Raw genomic sequence first — 15,129 nt, 5'->3', positions numbered from 1 at the left:
AGGATGCCACCAAACCCAGACTTGGGAGAGGGAGGGCCCCTGCTTTCCCTGGCTCCTGCCTTGCTCTGGGGGGGGGTGATCACACAAGACGTGGGCCCCCTCTGTGAGCCTGTTTCCCACTTCCCCCTGAGCCAGTACGCAGGAGCCACCATGCCAGAGTTGCCCTGGTGACACTGGGGTAACGCTCAATGCTGCCCTCACAAGGGCTGGAATTAAGCCCAGGAAGGGGGAGTTCATGCACTAGCAGCTGTTTGTGTAGGTGACAGAGCCGATGGGGAGAGTAGGGCTTTGTGGAGCATGTCCCTACACCTGTCCCCACACCCCAAGCCACGGGGCTGGAACGTGATCGGAGGACCTAGCACCTTGGCACTGACATGGGCCACTTCATGCTCTGGGGGGCCTCCGAGCGATCTGCACTTTCCCTCCATTGCACTCTATAAACGGAATGCTGGCAGCTGTGCTTTGCTGGAGTTAAGATAAAAACCAATGGTTTGGGGAGGTGCCCAGGCCAGCGGGTGGTGAATGCGGCCTTTCTCTCCCCCCTCTGCTGGCAGACAGGGGCTTACAATGGGTGGCCCCACGTGAGCACTCTGCATACTAATCATGAACCCCTCATGGCCATCGTGGGAGGGAGGGACTGTTCCTAGCTCCAGTTTACAGATGGGGAAACCAAGGCTGGGAGAGGCTGCGGAACTTGCCTGGCTTCACATAAAGGGATAGAGCTTCTTCCACCCCTGTCCACCTACTCCTGGGAAAGGCCACCGCTGCTGCCCCAGACACCACTTGTCCTTCTATCCTTGAAACTCTGTTCTTATCAACTCTGACATACCTGGGCCTCCTTCCCCACCTGTCCAAACCCCACCAAAAGGTGCAGACACTGTTGTCTTTACCAGTTCAGCACCCGAGCACACTCTTCAGGTGGCAGCACCCAATTTTCCTTGGGGAACCACCTCTTCCTACTCTGGTTCTGTGCAATCTGGCCAGAGGGTGGTATGCCCCTGCCCCGAGTGGGGGACCACAGAAGGAGGGCATACAGGCTCTGAACACCTCTGGGACCCAGGCCGAGACTGCATCACTGCGCCGGTCTGCAGGCTCAGCCCCAGGGGCAAGGTGCTCCCCTTGAGAGCAAAACCAGCTTGGTAAGACCATGGCCCCGACTTCCTCACCACCCCCAGCCCTGTATCGGAGCCTCCTGAACAGCTGCTGCTTGGCCAGGCCTCTATCCGCAGGGTCCAGCCAATGCCCAACCCAAGCCTCACTCCATGGTCCAACCACAAGTCCGACTACGGCCACGCCAGGTGCCCATCAACCATGCAGATGAACCTGAACAGACAGGCCCTAAAGGGAGAGGACTGAGAGAAAGGTGCAAGAGGGAAGGAGGGGAAGCCAGGAAATTACCTCATCATCCCTCCACTGTGAGAAGTCGATCTTGAAGGAGGGCAGGGAGAACTGCTGGCTCACACCTCGCTTGTAGTGCACAGTCTCGGACTGCAGAGGAGGGCTCTTGGGGCTGTATCTGTGGAGCGGCCAGAGGGACAGGTAAGACTGCTGTGGGCACAGCCCCTGCGCCTTCAGGCCATGCCTCCACCTGACACCGGCAGGGCTGGCAGTCATCTGACTTCTGGGGACAAAGGAGCAGGGCCCAGCACTCCCTGATGGGCACAGGAAGTGGCCCACGTGGCACCTTGGCCCTCGCCCCTCCACTGCCTCACACAGCCCCACCTGGGTCACACCCGGGTGTGATTCTTCCAGAGCCCATGCCTGCCAGATCCCTCTGCTCCCCACCCAGAAGTGGCTCTGCCGTCCCACTGGGTTTTAGCTTGTTTGCGTTTCTGGATGAAAGTGGTACAAACCATGGAGACTGCAAGCGCTGCCCCAGCCTGGTGCCTGCTCCCCTGCTCTGGAAGAGACCCACGCAGCACTCCTGGAGCATCAATGCACACCCACACCATACGCAGCATGGGGCCTCTGCTTTAACATGCACACAACAGCCCCTGCACTCTTTCTCATCCTGGCACAGCCAGAAGCTGCCACAATCATCGTGTATGAGTCATATGCTCTCTGAGCTACTGCACAGGTTCCACTGTGGTTTGACTCTAAATGAGCCCATCAGGCCTCCTGGGGTACACAGATAGTCTCCGATATCATTCCATTCCCAACAGTTGTGCTTCAAGAACCACCCTTCTGCACACATATGAGCCACATGTTCAGTGCATCCCCAGCCAAATCCCTAGGACAGGGACGGCTGGCTCAAAGGGAACGTGCATTTTCGGTTCTGATAACTCTGGTGTCTCCTTATTCAGAGACCCACGGCAAAGGCCTCACCCGCCTCCCTTCATCCCACCCCCATGCTCACTGTCTGCTGGAGCCCCTCTAGGTCTCTTGGACAAGGACACTCTCAAGAGCCTTAGCATGTCTGGCCTGGGAGGCTGGGGTTGTCGCTGATGTAGGCACAAAGACAGGAGAGGCCCTGCCCTGGTCGCAGCCCAGCACAGGAAGGAACACCACAGGAAAGGCCAGGCTTGGGCTTCAGGAAAGGGCCAGGCTGCTCCTCAGGCAGACCTAGGCTCTCTTTTACCAGTTGTGGGATCCTGGACCACACCCTCCCCCTAGTCTGAGCCTCAGTTTCCCTGTTGGGAGGTGGGAGGGGCCAGAGAAGGAGCAGGAGGGTGGCCCGCCCTGTGGCTCACATGGGCAGAGCCTTTGCAGGCTAGGTGGTGGTCTGGGTGCCTGGACTCAGCCTCTGGCTCCTTTCCTGCTCCTCTTTGTTCTGGAAACATTGGTTCTGGGACCACCAAAGCCCAGCAAACCAGGAGGGAAAGCAGGCTCCTGCCAGGTCTCAGGAAAGGGGGACTGCAGCATTTCTATCGCCACCCGGTCTCCGGGGGTTGAGGACACAGCCCACACCAGCCAGGTCTGGCTGGTCATCCTGCTTTTTTAGCTCTTCTGGTGGCAGCAGGACCCTCTCCTAGAGCACACATACATGGTGGGCAAAGGCGTGACGCAGACGGCAGCAGAGCTTCCGGGCTGGGAGCGTGGGGGAGGCAGGCAGTCCACTTGCCCATCCCAGCCTGTCTGACCTCACCCTCGTCCCCTCTGTGGCAGGCCCCGGGCACCTCCCCAGAATCTGGGGCTCCTCCAGTGTGGTGGCCAAGCCCGAGGAAAACAAAAACCACAGGCCTGTGTCACAGCATGGTTCCTGACAGCTCCTAGTCCCTTGGAATTTCCTGGGTGACAGGAGCATCTTTTGTTCTAAGGAGGCGACTCTTAGGGGCTCCTGTACATGGGCTGGTCACCAGAAAGACCAAGCCATGATCAGAAGCCTGGAACTTTCAGCCCTACCCTGCATCCTCCAGGATGAGAGAGGGGCTGGAGATTGAGTTTTAACTGATCACACCTATATGACGAAGCCTCCATGAGACCCCCGAAGGATATGGAGGGCTCCCAGGTCACCGAACACAGGGAGCATGGCGTGCACAGAGAGGGCACGGGATCTCCACACCCTTCCCACACACCTCAACTGTGTACCCCTGCATCTGCTGTTCATCTGAATCGTTTGTAACGTTCTTTACAACCAACTGCTAACACAAGTAAGGTGTTTCCCTGAGTTCTGCGAGCCGTGCTGGCAAATGATCGAACATGAGGAGCGGGTGTGGGACCCTGATTTGCAGCCAGTCAGTCAGAAGTACAGGTGACCAGTGGGCTTGCAACTGGTGTGTGAGGTGGGGGCGTCTTGTGGGGCTGCACCCCTCACCTGTGGGGTCCTCATAACTCTGGGTAGTTAGCATCAAAACTGAACTGAATTATAGCACACCAGAGAACTGAAGGATTACTCGGTGTGGGAGAAACTGCCCCATATTTTGGTGTCAGAAGTGGAGTGTTGAGAGTCTAATGGGAGAATGTTTTTTTTTCCCCCCCATGGTCAAGAAGACAGACAGAAGGCTCACAGGGAGCCCGAGGCCCCCAGAGTCCACGGGACTCACACAGCCCTGCCGTTCAGGAACTCCTCCACTGCCTGGCAGTAGATGGTGATGGCCACGCGGGCGTCAGCATCAAAGGTGAACTCCAGGCTATACAGCACCCGGGGCTTCTCGCTGTCCTCGGTGGGGCTGTCGGCATCATCTTTGTACCTACCCAGGAGGCAGAGGGAGAAGCTGCGGGTCAGCAGGGCCATAGCCACAAGGCCCATTTCCCAACCCACATGGCTGAGGGGCACGCAGAACTGGCTGCTTGGACACATCCCACTTTTCTAGCAAACATGGAGACCCATTTCCTGTTTGGACAACAAGACCCAGCAATTCAGGCTCTGCCTTCCCTTTCTGCCACAGAGAAGGGGGTGAATGCTCTCACTTTAGAAACAGCCCAAGTCTAAAGCAGAGTTTCTCAGCCTACTAGACTCCAGGGCAGGATCGTTCTTGGCTGTGGGGCTGTCCTGCACACTGTGGGATGTATGGCAGCACTCTGGCCCCCCCGTTAGAGGCCAGGAGCACCCCACCCCACAGCTGTCTCTAGACCTTACCCAGTGCACCCTGGGGGAACAATCGTGGGCAAGAATTCCTGATTTAAAGGCTCGAGTTCCACCAGCCCTTTCCTGCCGTTGCCCAAGGGGCAGCACTGGGTGCTGCAATCCTGCTTGTGGCCTCTGGCTCTACAAAGAGGGAGCAGAGACGGGGCCCACGCAATCCCTCCTCCTCTTCCCCAGCATCAAACTGCAACCTCTGCCCCGGGCTGCACCCCACAGAGCCTCGGGCACCCCAGCAGGGGTCATAGGCTCACCTCACAAGCCGTAGGGAGTCTTTGCGGATGTTCACCAGGCTCCTCAGTGTCTTCACCGGCTCATGGGGAGCTGGAGTGACATAGGGAAACTAGGAGGGAAAAACCCAAAGCAATCCCAGATGACTCCCTCGGGAGTGGCAGAGGACAGCAAACAGGGACGATGGGGAACAGTCCCAGCTGATAGGCATTCCTGGGTTCTTGCTCCCGCATGAGAGGCTGTGCTGGACACTAGTGCACTGTTCTCATTTGCAGTGAAGGGAACCATGGGCCACATGGCTGGTACATGGGAAAGCTAGACTAGACAGAGCTGCCCCAAGTGGTCCGGCCACTCATCCCTGACCCCTAATACCAGGAAGGCCCCTCAGCAACCCAACCTGGCCGGGGATCCCTTGCCCCTGTCCTGTGGAATGTGGATTTCTTTTTGGGTTTTAAAGAAAGTCATCCAAGAGGCCTAGAACCACACCTGTAACTACATGCAGCTCCTACAGCCTGGACACACCAGCTCAATAAAGGTTGCTCTATCCCTCGGTGATCTGCCCCAGCTGCCGGCCTCTGAGGGGCACAGCCGGGACACACCTGTTCCAGGTCACATGCCCACCTCCAGCTCAACTACAGTCCTGCCAGGAGCTCTGCCTGCCTGGGGGTAACTCAGTGCCTACCTGTTCTCACAGCTGGACACAGACGTCCAAGGATGGTGGCCTCCCGCCCCCAGCTGGACACAGACTGCCGAGAACAGGGGCCTCCCACTCCTGCAGCCCCACAACCCGGCCCCAGACCTACCTGGACTGGGCGGCTGCCCAAGAAGTTCAGATCCATATTCTCTCCAAAGAGGTAACCTTCAGGGTGAGGAGTGTCGAATTTCTCACCTCCCATGAAAAAATGTGAAGCAAAGTAGTTTCCTATTTAAAAAGGAAACACAGTTGTAGATTGTGAGGCTCTCCACATTCCTGTGGGAACATCGGACAGCCATGCAGCCCAGCCCTGACAAAGGCTCCATCCTGAGAAATGGCCCCAGCTGCCCTGTGGCTCTTGCTCCAGCCACCCAGCCTCAGCCTTCCCAGGCAGCCTCTGCACAGCACCACCCCCATGCCCACCCTCTCCTGGACCACCCCTCCCTGTGCAGACTCAGTGGCCGGTTCTCAGCTCCAATGCCAGTCCTACCCAGGTACCTGTGCACGTGACCTTATCTGGAAGTAGGGTCTTTGCAGAGACAATCAAGTTAAGATGAGGTCATACTGGATTAGGGGGGCCCTAAATCTAGTGGCTGGTGTCTTTCTGAGAGAACAGAGAGGGAGATCTGGATACAGAGGCACACATAGAGGGAAGAAGTCCGTGTGAAGATGGAGGCAGAGATCAGAGTGGTGTGGCCACAAGCCAAGGAATGACAAGGAACACCTTGAGCCCCAGAAGCAGCAAGACAAGGAAGGATCCCTCCAGTGCCTTCAGAGGGAATGAGACCCTGCCAACACCCTGATTTCCAACTTCTGGCCTCTAGAACTGAGAGATAATAATACATTCTGTGTGTTGAAGCCCCTGTTCATAGTCACTTTTTAGAGCCACCCCAGGAAACCCATGCATGTTCCCTGACCCCAGCCCCATGTACTTTTTCATCCCTGCGCTGCCCACAGTTTAAAACTCTCTGCAGACCTGCAGTGTTACTCCCCTCGCGCCCCTCCCCTGTGAAGACTGAGGCTGTAACTGGCTCCCATTGTGCCTGGCACACTTGGGCACTCAATTCGCATTTCTCCTACAAGGGGGAATGAAAGGCATCAGATGCCAATCAGCTGCAGAGAACTGACCTCGTGATCCCACTGGGAAAGTGCCAGGAGTGTGGCCTCCTCCAGACGTCCTGACTGATGCCTGCCCACTGTTCCCCCTTTCCCTCTGGCACAGAGGACTTGAGAGGAAGACCACAGGGCCTGAGAACCTTGTGGATTCTCAGACTTCAGGGCACCTGAGCCCATGTGGGTCCTTCCTGAGACACCCCGTGGGAAATCTGGGCCCTTCAAAGCTACCAGGAACACCAGCAACAACCTGTGCCCTTCCTGAGAACCACAGCCCCCATTATGGCGGACACAAACATGGTCACAAAGACGGCCAGGCCCAGGGGATGAGCCTCCTTCCCATGGAGAGGGCCCAGACCAAGAGTCCAGCCCGACTGCTCTTGACTGCAGTAAATGTGAGGCAGGAGTGGGTGGGAGCCTAACCCCAACCCTAACCCAACCCTAATCCCAGTCTTGATCCCAACCCCAAACCATAACCCCAGTCCTAATCCCAAACCCAACCCTAACCCCAACCCCAGTCCTGACCCCCCAAACCTAACCCCAACCATAACCCCAGTCCTAACCCCAACCCACCATATGGACCACGAACCAGCAAGAGCCAACTGCAGCAAGAAGACAAGATCAAAGCAGCAATTAGTTAAACAAATGCAACACCCCGATTTTCTGGAATGCCCCAGAGCTGTCAGTCACACAGACCTGGATATGCTGACATGGAACGACGGTCATGGAATATTTCTTAATAAAAAGAACAAGCAGAATGTAGTGTAGGATCACGTTTTGAGGGGTGACCGCACACACTGAGACGTGCGTGATACAAGTTGTGGGGACACAGAGCCATCTGAGGGACGCGCCCAAGAGGCTGCCCTGGAAGCCAGTCCAAGATTGACAAGGCGGGGCCCCAAGCCCAGACCTCCTGCTGTGCCTGAGGCCTCAACGTGGTGTTCTCAAGTCAAGATAAAGAATTACTGAGATACAGGGAACCACAAGGACGCCTTCCCACATCACCTGGGGTTTCCACGCAGTGCATTTTAACATGCAGAGACCTTAAAAGTCCTATTTCCCACAACGGCCTATGGGGTGGGGAGCAGCAGACAAGGCTCCCAATGTCTGTGGACAGGTGCTCTCTGGACCCTGTCTCTGCACCCTGCTTCAGTCTCGGTTGGCCTTGGCCCATCCAAACTCGAGCCCAGATACTGGAGAAGGGGGGCACACAGCTCAGAGCTGCCTGGCCTGTGTGCCCAGACATGCCCAGTGCTCACTAACATGCACACGCACTCACCTCTGGAAACCACCCGCACTAGTCACCATGTGACACTCAAGTCAGGGCTGCAGCAACGTGGTGAGAGGGATGTGGGGAGGCCTGGTGACCCCACAGACTGGACAGTGACTCAACGTCTAGGATACCCTTCGTGGGGACAGGACTCCACCCTGCTGATGCAGACTCTGAGGTGGGATCTGGAAAAGGCCAGGCAGGGGCCGGCCCGTGGCTCACTCGGGAGAGTGCGGTGCTGATAACACCAAGGCCCCGGGTTCAGATCCCATATAGGGATGGCCGGTTCGCTCACTGGGAGAGCGTGGTGCTGACAACACCAAGTCAAGGGTTAAGATCCCCTTACCGGTCATCTTTAAAAAAAAAAAGAAAAGGCCAGGCAGCCCTGATGTGGAGGGAAGGCTCAGGAGAGGGCAGACTCGGGCACAGGAGCCAGTTCCCTGGCCCAGAAGCCTCCTGTCCAACCTCCTCCTGGGGAACCATCAAGGCTCAACCACTTTATGTGAAACAAGTCCCCAGAGTTTCCTCTCTGTGGGAAGAAGTGGCCTCCAAAATGGCCCCCAATGGGTCTCACCTCCTGGTAGTCATGTCTCGAGGGAGACTCCTCCCATGCTGAAGAGGGCGAACCCATGCCACCAGTCGATACTGTGGAAATGATGGAGTGACTGCTAAGGCTCCGGGAAGCCAACCGCCATGCTGTGAGGACACTCAAGCAGCCCCATGTGGCAAGAAACTGAGGCCTCTGCCACCACCAGGCATGTGAGTGAGCGAGACAGATCCTCCAGCCCCAGCCGTGCCCTCAGATGGCTGTGGCCCAGCCAACAGCTTGCTGCAGCACCCAGCTAAGCAACTCCAAAATTCCGGACCCACGGAAACTATGAGATGACAATCACTGCTATCGTGAGCTTCTAAATTTTGAAGTAATTTGTTACCCAGAAGGAGATAACTAATACTTCTGAAACCTAGTCTGGGTGACCCTTGTCATCCTCTCTGGGCTCCAGATTATAATATATTCCTGTAGTGCCTGTCCAGGTCAAAGCCACCAGCACCTTCTGCCTGGTTACTGCACCCAGCCCCACTGAACCCCAAAGTCTGCTTGCCATGGCCCACTGCTCTCGAACTTCCAGTGTCTTCCTAACCACAGTGGAATAAGTCCCAAACTCCTCCCCAAGCCAGCAAGGCCCAATACAATGCTCACCCTGCCAACCCATCCATACCTCAGGACCTTTGTCTTGCTGCTTCCTCTGCTCATCAAATTCTTCCCCAAGAGCTCTGCCTGGACCCTCCACCTCAGGTGACCGCAGCAAGACTGTTTCTGACCACTCCTTGTTAAACTTGTGCCCTCCACCCTACCTGCTGACCAACCTACCCACACCCCACGGCCCTGCTCTGCTTTATTCTTGTCCACGGCACTTTGTAGTCTGATGTGCCATACACAGGAGCCTCCAAAGTCTAAGTGTAGCTTTTAGTTGTAGTAACTTCGGAAGAACAAAAGCTACAAAACAAAATCTCTGGATTCGGAGGTAACAGGCGAATATTACTTCTCTGCCTTCTCTGTATTTCATAAGTTTTCCAAAATTAACACATTGTAAAACAAGAAAAATTATTTTTAGAAGACTTGAGACATGGAACAAGGATGTTTGTTACAGTAGTGGCTGTAATATAATAAAACCTTATCCATGTTCTATAATTAGATAATGATAATGACTCTGAATATGCTAAAAACCAGTGAACTGTCCACTTTATCTTTTTATTATTTTTTATTTTTTTGGTGGCTGGCCAGTACAGGGATTGGAACCCTTGACCTTAGGATTACAACACCACACTCTAACCAACTGAACTAACTGGCCAGTCCTGAACTATACACTTTAAAAGGGTGAGGTTTTGGGCCAAGCCCATGGCGCACTCGGGAGAGTGCGGCGCTGGGAGCGCAGCAGCGCTCCCGCCGCAGGTTCAGATCCTATCTAGGGATGACCGGTGCGCTCACAGCGCTCACTGGCTGAGCGCGGTGCGGCCGGTCTCAAAAAAATAAATAAATAAATAAAAATAAAAGCGTGAGGTTTTGAAGTACTTCTGGTCAAGATGGCAGAACAGACGGTCCCCAGCGTCACTCTCTCCCACAAATCAACAAATTTACAACTATAAAAAAGCAACGACAGCCAAGCTGGGGCCACTAGAGCTCAGGAGAAGAGGAGGACAGACCTATGGAGTGCATGAAGGTGGGAGAAGCCACAGTGAGAGGAAAAAAAAAAACCCGCTCAGACCATTTCGAGCCCCAGCAGTGTCCAGGCTGGAGCTGCTGAGCACATGGAGCAGGAGCCGGCAGAAGCCGCAGCTGTGTCCTTCAGATGAAGTTGCTTGGAGGCAGCAGGGGAGAAGAGAGCCTTGGTGACTCCCAGGCCAGCAAGACCACTAATAGGGTTCCCATGGACTCACATAGGAGTGAAGAGCCACAACAACTGAAGGAAAGGAGCCACTCAAAGGCTGGTGAGTCATTGCAAGGGACCAGAGCACAGACCATCCCATGGGAAGTGTTTGTAGCACGGGCAGTCGGGAAGACGGGCCCACTGGGAGAACACTGGGGCACAGCAAGGACAGCCGATCTGCCCTCCAACCAGTTTAGGATCACTCAGAGGAGACTGGTCAGGAATATAGAATTGTACAGGGTGAAGTTTGATGAAAAGACTCAGGCCCAGACAGGAGTTTCAGATCTCTCCAGAGCTGGAAGTACTTATAGTCAACCACTAAAACCTGAGCTGCACAAAAAGCCTTCCCCAGGAAATCAGCAGCAAAGCAGCAATCTAGCTCAACCACACAGTTCAAGTACTGGTCCCCACAGGAAGTTCCCACATTTTAGAAGTAAGCAAAGGACAAAAAATTAGTTCCAGCAGAGTTTAAATGATGGGAGCAGCAAATAATCCATTACAGAACTGTAAGAAAACACAAAGTACCCGCAACCAGAGACAAAGTTTCATATTAACTAGTAAAGGTCTCATGTCACCAGAGAATACCTATAACACACAGAAGGACCAGAAGTCTCCTGGGCTACCAAACCAGAAAGGGGGGAGGGCCAGGGGCCTCAGCAATGCCCCCCCCCCCTGCAACCAATCCCAAGGGTGGAGGATGAGGGCCTTGGCCACATTCCCTGACACATGCAACCAGCCCAGCATGGACCACCAAGCCACAGCAAGAAAGGCCCTGGGTTCCCAAGCTGGGATGGTGGGGAGTGAGGGCTTTTCCACACCCCCCTGACATCTGCATCCAGCGCAGCAATGACCAAGCCACTGCTGGAAGCCCGCCAGTCTCCCCTAAGGGAATGAGAGAGGTGCCACAGGCCTCAATCCTGCCCCTCCTCCTCCCTCCTTCGTCCACCCCATTTCCTTCCCCTTTCCCCTTTCCCCTCTCCCCCTCCCGTCCCAACTGCTCTGCAACATCCTAGAATGTAAAAAATAATATTAATAAAATCTCATTTTCTTTAAATAAATAAATAAAAGGGTGAGGTTTATGGTATATGAATTCTAACTCAATAAAATCATTGTTAAGAACTGGAAGGACTCGACTGAGTTGTCAGCTAAGAAATCATTAATTTTTTCAACAATAGATCTTTATGTGAATTTTTGACAATTTGGAATTAGGTGCTACTGCTATATCAAAATCTTAATTCCCAGGGCCGAGCCCGTGGTGCACTCGGGAGAGAGCAGCGCTCCCGCTGCAGGTTCGGATCCTATATAGGGATGACCAGTGCGCTCACAGCGCTCACTGGCTGAGCACAGTGCGGCCGGTCTCAAAAAGGACAAAAAAAAAAAATCTTAATTCCCATCTACTTAACATGACCAAGGTTTCTGAACTTAAAAAATAGAAACACAGGGCCGGCCCGGTTGCACACTGCTACAGTGCGCCGCTTGGGAAGCGCGGTGGCGCTCCCGCCGAGGGTTCGGATCCCACATACAGACCGGTTCCCGCTCACTGGCTGAGCGAGGCGCGGGGGCAGCACCGAGGGTTGCGATCCCGTTGCCGGTCCCGGTCCGGTATGGGGGCGACACTGAGGGTTGCGATCCGTTGCCGGACACGGAAAAAGACAAAAAAAAAAAAAAAAAAATAGAAACACAGTTGATGTTAAAATCTGTATCATTCTAACAAAAGGTTATACTCAACTCTGAACACATGAATCAACCAAGGGAAAAAAGGAGCACATCCACTTAAGAGACACATTTTCAATGTTTTTTAGTATTTCTCTTTGTTATTGATAAAAACTATAATATTTGATCACTTGGGTATTTGTAATGGCCATTCAAACCACAAGAAAAATTCTCACTAAGAGCTTCACAGTGATGTGAAATTTTCTAAAATTCTAATTACAATGTATGTACTTATTTTGGTTGCAGAGATGCACAATACAGTGATCAATAAAAAACCTTCAAACATAAAATCTTGGAACCAAGTCACATGTTCACTGACACGGAAGTGGATAACAAACAGCAGCATGATCACAGATGGGACGTTACCCCACCAGTCAGGAGCCAGGTCCATGTACATCACCACAGAGCAGGTGTATAGCAACTCAAACACAAAGACAATGGTACTGACGAGGAGGAAGGGGAGAACACATCAGGGCGCAGTCGTGCAGCTGACATGTGGGCAGCACACATAAAAGAAGACTAAGACACGGGAAAGAGCTGTCACAGGTCCACGATGGGGCAGGAGGAAGGGACCAGGCCAGGGGAGAGGCGTTGGTGGAGGTACTATCCTTCCCTTTTCCCTCAAGAAAAAAGATAAAACAAAGATGAGAAATGTTAACCTGGGGCTGGCCCGTGGCTCACTCGGGAGAGTGCGGTGCTCATGACACCAAGGTCTCGGGTTCGGATCCCATACAGCGATGGTCGGTTAGCTCACTGGGTAAGCGTGGTGCTGACAACACCAAGTCAAGGGTTAAGATCCCCTTACCGGTCATCTTTATTAAAAAAAAAAGAAAAAAAGAAAAGGAAAAAAAGAAAAATGTTAACTGTGAATTCTGAATGAAGAGCATTATATTAATCTCTGTACTTTCCTATTTGTTTTTTAAATGCTCACATTTTCAAAAAAGGAATTTTTAAAGGAGAAATGTGTGCATCTGGGGAACTGGTAGCAGCTCCCCAGTGTGTTTTTTATGTGTGCATGTACGTAAGCATGTGTATGTGTGTTTATGTGTGCGTATATATGTGTATGTTCATGAGTATGTGTGAATGTGTGCATGTGTTTTGTGTGTATGTGTATGTGTGTATCTATTTATATGTGTCTGAGCTGTGTATGTATGTGTGTGCATGTGTGTATACATTTCTATGTGTATAATATGCTTGTGCATACATGCTGTGTGCATGTTTGCACATGGTGTGCACGTGTATATAGATGGTATGTGTGCGTGTGTGTATGTGGTCTGCACATGTGTGGGTACATCGTGTGCATATGTGGTGTGTGCATGTGCGTTGTGTATACATGGTGTATGCATGAATATACATGGTATGTGTGCGCTGTGCATACATGGTGCTTGTGTGTGTGTACATTGGGTGTGGGGTGGGGTGGGGTGGGTGTGTACATTGTGTGTGTGTGCGCATGTACACTGTGTGTGTGTGTGTGTGTGCGTGTGTATATGTGTTTATGTGCATGCATCTCAGGACCGAAAGGAGCAGGCGGAGCTACCAGGACAAGAGGGAGGGCAAAGAGAGGAAAGTAGATGGGCTGGACACAGGAAAGGAGACAGGAAGATGACAGAAGACAAAGAAGAGCCACGTCCCTTGGGCTCTTCCTGCAGGCCTGCTGAGGCCACAGCCTCAACCAGTTCTCCCACTGACGCCACAACCCAGGGACAGATACCACCCCCATTTTCCACATGGGAAACTGATCTCAGAGGTCACCACACTTGTAGGAACCCACTGTGTGTCTTAGTTCCGCCCACGCTGGGCACCTCTCCTTCCACAGCTCAGGGATAATGAGGACTGCAGTCTGTGGTGTCATCGCCAGTCACATGGGTGGCTGTTCATACACAAAGAGCCACATGCAAGGGCCTTACTTGTCACAAAGGCTGGAAATCCTCCTGTGGCCACATTCAGAGGGCCCAACAGATGCCACAGTGTCTTGACACTGGCCTAGAAACCCCAGCAACATGGCAATGACACCCCAGCAACCCCAGGCCTCAGAGCTAAAACACACTCATTCACCTCCCCTTGCTCACTGTCACCAGTTGAGGGTGACTCCAGATCAGACAGTCCACCTCCCCTCTGACCGAGAGGCCAGACTATGTCCTACTGACTCGGACATGGGAGGGGAACAGCCACAGAAACAGAGACCGAGCCCTGCCTTCCTCGGGGGCCTCCCAGCACGTCCACATATGGCCTTGCTCCCTTACACATGTGTCAGAGCTAGGGGAACATGCATGCTTATCATCATTTACAGGTGAGAAGACCAAAGCCTCGAGGCCATGGTCAGAGGCTGTCTCGGCCACACAGTGAGCCAGGTGGACTCCTGGGATCCCTTCTGTTTAGTCCATTCCACTAGCACATGTCTGCTAACACACATGGCTGCAGGGAGCCATCTTCACAACAAGAAGATGGAAAAGTCCTCAACTACTTACGCAAACCAGAGCTGCTCAGGGAGCCAGGCGCGTGGAGGTGCAGAGATCACCAGAGGATGTCAGGTAAGGAGGCAAGGGGCAGGTCAGCAGGGAGAGCCCAGATGACTAAAAGGGTCTGGAAGGACCCACACCAAATTGCTGGCTGTCAGAGAATCTTGGAGGGGCTGGGGAGAGGGAAACAGGCCGTGACGTACTCCCCGAAAACATCAGTATCGCTTCCCACTTTCTCAAGCACATGCTCAGTATTTTTAAAACCAGGCTGGCTGGTTGTCTCAGTGGGTTAGAGCGCTGTGTTACAACACCAAGGTCACGGGTTCAGCTCCCCATGCCGGCCAGCCACCAAAAAAAATAAAATAAAACCCAAGTTTATGAGAAACCAGAGTTAGGGACCCACTAGGTCAGAGGTTCCTGGTGTGAACCCTGGAGGAGCGTTTGCACCCCAACCCTCCCACCCCATGGCACCCCCCAGACACAGCTGAAGGGCCATGTCCTCAGAAGGGCACCTGAGCGCCTGTTCCAGGAATGTGGGCTCCAGGCACCTAACTCGGCTGCACACACCCCATTTCAGCAAGGCTCCCAGCAGCCCAGGCTCCCTCCCACACCGTGCACTGCAATGGTCACGTCTATACTGAACATGTAATGACATTTGTTGTCATTATTCCCTAAACAGTACAGTATAACAACTGTCACAC

At 53.5% G+C, this 15,129-nt stretch overlaps 1 protein-coding gene across 2 annotated transcripts in view; it reads right to left on the bottom strand.

Annotated features, from left to right (window-relative positions):
- The window catches only part of MGRN1 (mahogunin ring finger 1, E3 ubiquitin protein ligase), a 49,280-nt gene that overhangs the window by 22,383 nt on the left and 11,768 nt on the right, over positions 1-15,129 (bottom strand). For both annotated transcript variants that reach the window (XM_008569102.1, XM_008569103.1), the window contains exons 2-5: positions 5,557-5,675; positions 4,777-4,865; positions 3,984-4,130; positions 1,399-1,516 (exon numbers count right to left, since the gene is read on the bottom strand). In XM_008569102.1, coding sequence (XP_008567324.1) covers positions 1,399-1,516; positions 3,984-4,130; positions 4,777-4,865; positions 5,557-5,675 — 473 coding nt within the window. The remainder of the gene's footprint in view (positions 1-1,398; positions 1,517-3,983; positions 4,131-4,776; positions 4,866-5,556; positions 5,676-15,129) is intronic.

Source organism: Galeopterus variegatus, unplaced genomic scaffold (assembly GCF_000696425.1).
Source record: "Galeopterus variegatus unplaced genomic scaffold, G_variegatus-3.0.2 Scaffold466, whole genome shotgun sequence".
Taxonomy (NCBI): domain Eukaryota; kingdom Metazoa; phylum Chordata; class Mammalia; order Dermoptera; family Cynocephalidae; genus Galeopterus; species Galeopterus variegatus.
Note: the sequence above shows the minus strand (reverse complement) of the source record. Positions and strands in the feature narration are given on the sequence as shown.